General features: G+C 67.6%; 1 protein-coding gene across 1 annotated transcript; it reads left to right on the forward strand.

Annotated features, from left to right (window-relative positions):
- Positions 1-795: 795 nt before the first annotated feature.
- Positions 796-7,345, forward strand: LOC311429478 (uncharacterized protein; the record flags this gene model as incomplete). The annotated part of the gene is made up of 8 exons (XM_084540551.1): positions 796-861; positions 2,388-2,437; positions 3,135-3,269; positions 3,953-3,957; positions 4,014-4,102; positions 4,985-5,242; positions 6,090-6,282; positions 6,941-7,345. Coding segments are annotated over 8 exons (846 nt in total), but the record flags the coding sequence as incomplete, so codon positions are not given.
- Positions 7,346-7,761: the final 416 nt, after the last annotated feature.

A 7,761-nucleotide genomic window follows, 5' to 3' on the forward strand; every position in this document is an offset into this window, starting at 1 on the left:
CCCCAAAATCCCCACCAAAGCCCCAAAATCACCCCCAAAAACCCCCAAAAGCCCCCCAAAAAAAACCCCAGAGCCCCCCCAACACCCCCAAAATGACCCCCCGGGACCCCCCGCCCCAAAAAGCCCACCCCTGGGACCCCCCCACCCAAAAGCCCCCCCAAAACCCCAAATCCACCCCAACACCCCCAAAATCCCCCCCAACACCCCAAAAATGACCCCCCGGGACCCCCCCCGCCCCAAAATCCCCCCCAAAAACCCCCAAAATCCGCCCCAAAAACCCCCCAAATCCACCCCACCACCCCCAAAAGCCCCCCAAACCCCAAAATCCACCCCAAAACCCCAAAATCCGCCCCCCAACCCCAAAAACCTGCCCCAAAACCTCCCCCTGGGACCCCCCCACCCCCAAAATCCCCCCTGGGACCCCAAAATTCCCCCCCGGGACCCCCCACCCCAAAAAATTCCACCCTGAGCCCCCCCAAAATCCCCCCCCACCCCAAAAATCGCCCCCCACAGCCCCTCCCATCCCACAACTTCCCCCTTGCGGCCCCCCCCACCCCAAAAATCTCCCCCCGGGACCCCAAAAATGCCCCCCCGGGTCCCCCCCCACCCCAAAATCCCCCCCAAAACCCAAAAATCCCCCCCAAAACACCCCCAGCACCCCCAAAACTCCCCCCACACCCAAAATCCCCCCTGGCCTCACAACCCCCCCCCCCGGACCCCCCCCATACCCCAAAAATGCCCCCCCGGCCGCAAAATCGCCCCCCCCCCAAAATCTGCCCCCCCCTGTCCCCACAGGCCCCCCAGGTGTTCCCCTACCCCGTGTCCGGCTCCGTGCAGCAGGGGAAGTACCGGGGGGCAAAGGTACGGCCGGGGGGGGCTATGGGGCAGCTATGGGGCCGGGGGGGGCTATGGGGCGGCTATGGGGCTGGGGGGGGCTATGGGGGTGGCTATGGGGCTGGGGGGGGCTATGGGGTGGCTATGGGGCTGGGGGGGGCTATGGGGCGGCTATGGGGTGTGGGGGGGCTGTGGGGTGGCTATGGGGGGGCTATGGGGCAGCTGTGGGGGTGGCTATGGGGCAGCTATGGGGCAGCTATGGGGCTGGGGGGGCTATGGGGCGGCTATGGGGCTGGGGGGGGCTATGGGGCAGCTATGGGCTGCGGGGGGGCTATGGGGCAGCTATGGGGCTGGGGGGCTGGGGGGCAGCTATGGGGTGTGGGGGGGCTGTGGGGTGGCTATGGGGGGGCTATGGGGCAGCTGTGGGGGGGCTATGGGGCAGCTATGGGGCAGCTATGGGGCTGGGGGGGCTATGGGGCGGCTATGGGGCTGGGGGGGGCTATGGGGCAGCTATGGGGCTGGGGGGCCATGGGGCAGCTATGGGCAGTTATGGGGCGGGGGGGTGTGGGGTGGTTATGGGGCAAGCTATGGGGCTGGGGGGGGGCTATGGGGCGGCTATGGGGCTGGGGGGCAGCTATGGGGTGTGGGGGGGCTGTGGGGTGGCTATGGGGCAGCTATGGGGCAGGGTATGGGGCAGGGGGTGGGTATGGGGCAGCTATGGGGCTGGGGGGGCTATGGGGCGGCTATGGGCTGGGGGGGCTGGGGGGCAGCTATGGGGTGTGGGGTGGCTGTGGGGTGGCTATGGGGGGCTATGGGGGCAGCTGTGGGGGGCTATGGGGCAGCTATGGGGCAGCTATGGGGCTGGGGGGCAAAGGTACAGCCGGGGGGGGCTGGGGGGCAGCTGGGGGGCAGCTATGGGGCTGGTGGGGGTTATGGGGCAGCTATGGGGCAGTTATGGGGCGGGGGGCTGTGGGGTGGTTATGGGGTAGCTATGGGGCAGGGGGTGGGTATGGGGTGTCTATGGGGCTGGGGGGGGCTATGGGGCAGGGTATGGGGTTGGGGGGGCTATGGGGTGGGTATGGGGCGGGGGGCTATGGGGCAGTTATGGGGCATGGTATGGGGTGGGTGGGCAGCTATGGGGCAGGCTATGGGGCCCCAGACCCCCAACCTTCTATGGGGCAGGTTATGGGGCACGCTATGGGGCAGGGCTTGGGGGTCTCAGCCCCACACCCGCTATGGGCAGCTCCCTGGGGGGGGGGGGGGCCACTTATGGGTCCCACTTCTGGGGCAGAGTCTCTATGGGGCAGGCGCGGGGCCCCCCCATTTCTATGGGGCCCCCCTGACCCCCCCCTTTTTTCTCCCCTCCCCCCCCCCAGGCTCGCTGCCCCCCCCCCGCTCGGAGCCTCCCCCCCCCCCTCCGCTCCCCCCCCCCTGCTGCCGGGCCGCCGCCCCTCCCCCCCCGCTGGTGGCGGCGCCGCCCCCCCCCCACCCTCCCCCCCCGCCCCTCCCCCCCGTACCCGCCCCCCCCCTACGGCCCCTACGGCCCCCCCCAGCAGTTCCCGCAGCCCCCCCTCGTCCAGCCCCTCGCCCCTACGCCTCGCAGGTACGGGGGGGGGGGCACGGGGGGGGAAATGGGGGGGGTGGGGGTCGTGGGGGGGGATGGGGGGGTCGTGGGGGGGTTAAGGGGGATTTGGGGGGGTTGGGGGGGAAATGGGGGGGTCTGGGGGGGGTTAAAGGGGGGTTGGGGGGGGAAATGGGGCTGGGGGGGTCGTGGGGGGGGTTGGGGGGGGCACAAGGGGGTTGGAGGGGTCCTGGGGGGGGTCTTGGGGGGGGTTGGGGGGGTTATGGGGGGGTTGGGGGGGAAATGGGGCTGGGGGGGGTCCTGGGGGGTCGTGGGGGGTTGGGGGGGGGGATTTGGGGGGGTTAAAGGGGGATTTGGGGGGGGTTGGGGGGGAAATGGGGGTCTGGGGGGGGCACAAGGGGTTTGGGGGGTCCGGGGGGGGGTCTTGGGGGGGTTAGGGGGGATTTGGGGGGATTTGGGGGGGTTGGGGGGGGAAATGGGGTCTGGGGGGGGATGGGGGGGTCCTGGGGGGGGTCTTGAAAAAGTTCGGGGGGGGTCCCTGGGGGGGGTTTGGGGGGGGTCTTGGGGCCCTTTTGGGGCATTTTGGGGGGGGTTTGGGGTCATTTGGGGGTCCTGGGGGGTGACAAAAAGGGATGGGGGGGGGCATCCCACCCCCCCCCGATGACATCACCCCCCCCGATGACGTCACCCCCCCTTAATGACGTCACCCCCCCCCCAGGCGTGTCGCCCCCCTGCTGCCCGGCAGCCCCGGCTGCTGCCCCCCGGCGCCCCCCCCCCGGCCCCTGGTGTCTTCGGCCGCGCCCCCCCCGTACCCCCCCCCCCGCCGAGCCCAGCGCCCCCCCCGCGCTCTACGGTGAGTGACCCAAAACCACCCGGAATCCACCCAAAAACGCCCCCGTGACCCCCCCCAAACTCCCCCCCAGGACCCCCCCCAGCCCTTTTACCCCCCCCCAGCCCCTTTTAGCCCCCCCCAAGCCCCCCCAGCCCCCCCCAAATATCCCTTGGACCCCCCCAAATCCCCCCCGGACCCCCCCCAAATCCCCCTTAGGCCCCCCCAGACCCTTTGAGACCCCCCCAGCCCCCCCCAAATATTTCTTGGACCCCCCCCGGACCCTCCCAGCCCCCCCAAATCCCTTTAACCCCCCCCAAGCCCCCCCCAAGCCCCCCCCAATCCCCTTTACCCCCCCCCAAACCCCCAGGACCCCCCAAGACCCCCCCCAAGCCCCCCCAGGACCCCCCCCATCCCATTTTGCCCCCCCCCCAATTCCCTTTAGCCCCCCCCAGGACCCCCCCATTCCATTTAACCCCCCCACGACCCCCCCAGACTCCCCCAAACCCCCCCAGGCCCCCCCCAGACCCCCCCAAATCCCCTTTACCCCCCCCAGACCCCCCCCAAATCCCCCCCAGGACCCCCCCAGTCCCCTTTACCCCCCCCCCAGGCCCCCCCCAGGACCCCCCCCAAATGCCCTTTCCCCCCCCCCACCCCCCCCTTTTTAATGACCCCCCCCTAATTAGACGCCCCCCCTCTCCCCGCAGCCGCGGTGCCGCAGCCGTTCCCCCCCACGCCCCCCCCCTGCCCCCCGCGCCCCCCCCCCAGGCGGCCTCCACCCCCTCGGCCTCGCAGCCCCCCCCAGCGCCCCCCCCGCGCCCCCCCCGCCGCCGCCGCACGCAGCCAGCCCCGTGCAGGTACCGGGGGGGGGGGGGAAATTTGGGGAGGGGGGGCCCAAAATTGGGGGGTGGGGGGGCCCAAATATTAGGGGGGGGTCCAAAATAATGGGGGAGGGGGCCTGAAGTTGGGGGGGGTCCCAAAATTGGGGGGGGGGCCTGAAGTGGGGGGGGGGTGTCCCAAAATAATAAGGGGGGGGGGGCTGGAATAATGGGGGGGGTCCTCAAGTTGGGGGGGGTCCTAAAATAATAGGGGGGGGGCTGGAATAATGGGGGGGGCAAATAATATGGGGGGGGCCCAAATAATGGGGGGGGTTCCTAAAATTGGGGGGGAGACCCCAAATATTTGAGGGGGGCCCCACAATTTTGTGGGGGGTCCCAAATATTTGAGGGGGGGGGGCCTAAATATTTGGGGGGGGTCCCAAGGATTTAAGAGGGGCCCCAAATAACTGGGGGGGGGCAAATGTTTAAGGGGGGGTCCCAAAAATTCAGTGTGGGGCCCAAAAATAAGGGGGGGGGTCCCAAATATTTGCGTGGGGGTCCCAAAAGTGGGGGAGGGGCCCTAAATATTTGAGGGGGGGTCCCAAAAATAAGGGGGGGTCCCCAATATATGGGGGGGTGGTCCCAAAATAAGGGGGGGTCCCAAATATTTGCGGGGGGGACCCAAATATTTCAGGGGGGGGGTCCCCAAAAGTATGGGGGGGTCCCAAAAAGTGTGGGGGGCCCCAAATATTCCAGGGGGGGCTCCCCAAATATTTGCGGGGGGCCCCCAAATATTTAAGGGGGGGCCCCCAAACATTTCAGGGGGCTCCCAAATCTTTCGGGGGGGGTCCCAATATTCCAGGGGGGGCTCCCCCAAATATTGGCCCCCCCCTAAACCCCCCCTTTTCCCCTCCCCCCCAGCCTCAGGGGGGGGCGCAGGCCCAGCAGGGTTTGTTCCACGTGGCCGGGACCCCCCCGGCCCTGCCCCCGCCGCCGCCCCCCCCCGCGCCGCCCCCCCCCGGGGCCCCCCCCGGGGCTCAGTCCCCGCAGGGGGGGGGGTTCGGGGGGCCCCCCCCGCCCCCCCCGCCCCCCCCCGGCGCCGCCGCCGCCGCCGCCGCCGCTGCCGCCGTCTACGCCCTGCACGGGCTGGGCTACGGGGGCATGGCCCACGTCGGGCAGGTGGGGGCACGGGGGGGCACGGGGGGGTCAGGGGGTCGGGGGGGGGTCATGGGGTCGGGGTGGGGTCATGGGGGGGTTATGGGGTCGGGGGGGGTTATGGGGTCATGGGGGGTCACTATAGGGTAAGGGGGTTGTGGGGGGAAATGGGGGGTTATGGGGGAATGGGGGGGGCACGGGGGGGTTATGGGGGGGTTATGGGGTCATTGGGGGGGTTATGGGGGGGTTATGGGGTCATTGGGGGGGTTATGGGGTCGGGGGGTCACTATAGGGTAAGGGGGTTGTGGGGTCATGGGGGGTTATGGGGGAATGGGGGGGGCACGGGGGGGTCATTGGGGGTTATGGGGTCATGGGGGGGTTATGGGGTCGGGGGGGGGTCATGGGGTCACTATAGGGTCAGGGGGGTTATGGGGTGTTATGGGGTCATTGGGGGTTATTGGGGGTCATGGGGGTTGTGGGGTCATAGGGGGTCATGGGGGTCATAGGGGGGTTATGGGGTCGGGGGGGCACAAGAGGGGTCATGGGGGGGTCATGGGGGGGTTATGGGGTCACTATAGGGTCGGGGGGGGTTATGGGGTCAAGGGGGTGTTATGGAGGGGTTATGGGATCGGGGGGATTGTGGGGGTCTTTATAGGGTTGGGGGGGGGTGTTATGGGGTGGGGTGGCTATGGGGTCAGGGGGGGATCACAGGAATGTGGGGGGGGGGCTATGGGTCATTTATGGGGTGGGGGTGCCCACGGGGGGGGGCAATGACCCCTTGGGGGGGAGGTTATGGGGGTGACAACGCCCCCCCACCCCCATGCTGACCTTGGGGGTCCCCCCCCCCCCCATTTTTCCTCCCCCCCCCCAGGCCCACGTGCAGCCGGGGCTGCCGCCGGCGCCGCCCCCCCACGCGGGCGCCCCCCACCCCCCGCAGGTGATGCTGCTGCACCCCCCCCAGAGCCACGCGGGGCCCCCCCAGGCCGGGGTGCCCCAGGGAGGGGGGGTCCCGGCCCTGCCCGCCTCCACCCCCGCCCCCTACACCTACATCGGGCACCACCAAGGTGAGGCCGGGGGGCGCCCCACGGCGCTGTGGGGCAGCCTGGGGGACTTATGGGGCAGTCTGGGGGACTTAGGGGGCAGTCTGAGGCACTTATGGGGCAGTCTGGGGTACTTATGGGGCAGCCTGGGGGACTTAGGGGGCAGTCTGGGGGACTTAGGGGGCAGCCTGGGGTACTTATGGGGCAGTCTGAGGCACTTATGGGGCAGCCCCATGGTGCTATGGGGCAGTTTGGGGTAGTTATGGGGCAGCCCCACAGTGTTATGGGGAGCCTAAAGCACTTATGGGGCAGTCTGGGGGACTTATGGGGCAGCCTCCAGTGCTATGGGGCAGCCTGGGGCATTTATGGGGCAGTCTGGGGCAGTTTTGGGGCACCCCACAGCATTATGGGGCAGCCTGAGACACCTATGGGGCAGCTTAAGGCACTTATGGGGTAGTCAGAGGCACTTATGGGGCAATCATGATGCTATGGGGCACTTGTGGGGCAGCCCCACAGTGCTATGGGGCAGTCTGAGACACTTAAGGGGTGGCCCCGTGGCGCTATGGGGCAGCCTATGGGGCACCCCACAGCGCTATGGGGCACACTACAGTGCTATGGGGCAGCCCCACGGCACTATGGGGCGCCCCACACTCACCCCCTTCCCCCTTTTTTCCCCCCCCAGTGCAGTCCCACCCGTCCCAGCAGCTCCCGTTCCACCCCCCGGGGAACTGACGCCGGCTCCAGGCAGCGCCGCGGCCCCGCCGCCTTTTCTATTATTTATAAGAATTAGCAAAAGGGAGGGAAACCGCCCCAAAACGAGGGCGGGGAGGAGAAGGAGGAGAAGGAAAGAAATGGGGGAAAAACGAGGGGTTTTGGGGGCGCCCCTCCTCCACCACAAACCACCAGGGAGCCGCCGCTGCCGCCGCGCTCTGGGACTTTTTATTCCGTTCAGGAGGAAAAAAAAAAAAAAAAAAAAAAAAAAGTTGGAAAAAAAAAATGCAAAAAAAAAAAGAAAAAAAAAAGTTTAAAAAAAGAACAAAAAAAAAGGCAAAAAAAATAATTAATAAAACCTTAAACTAAACTTAAACCGTCCACGGTGTCGTTGGGGGTCTTTGTCGGGGGCGGTGGCGGGGTCACCGTCGCGGGGTCACCGTCGTGGTGTTGTCACCGTCACATTGTCACCGTCACTGTCACGGGGTCACTGTCCCAGGGCCACCTTCACAGTATTAATGTGGTGTCACCGTCGGGTTGTTGTCACCGTCACAGTGTCACTGTCACCATCAGGGTACTGTCACCATCACAGTGTCACCGTTGGGGTGTTGTCACCGTCACGGTGTCACTGTCACAGTGTCACCCTCATGGTGTCCTAACTGTCAGGGTGTTGCGGTGTCACTGTCACGGTGTTGTCACCATCACAGTGTCACCGTCAAGGTGTCCTGTCACGGTGTCACTGTCCCAGTATCATTGCTGTCCTGGTGTCACTGTCAGGGTGTCCCTGTCACG

This window comes from Aythya ferina (assembly GCF_964211825.1).
Source record: "Aythya ferina genome assembly, contig: HAP1_SCAFFOLD_1208, whole genome shotgun sequence".
Classification (NCBI taxonomy): domain Eukaryota; kingdom Metazoa; phylum Chordata; class Aves; order Anseriformes; family Anatidae; genus Aythya; species Aythya ferina.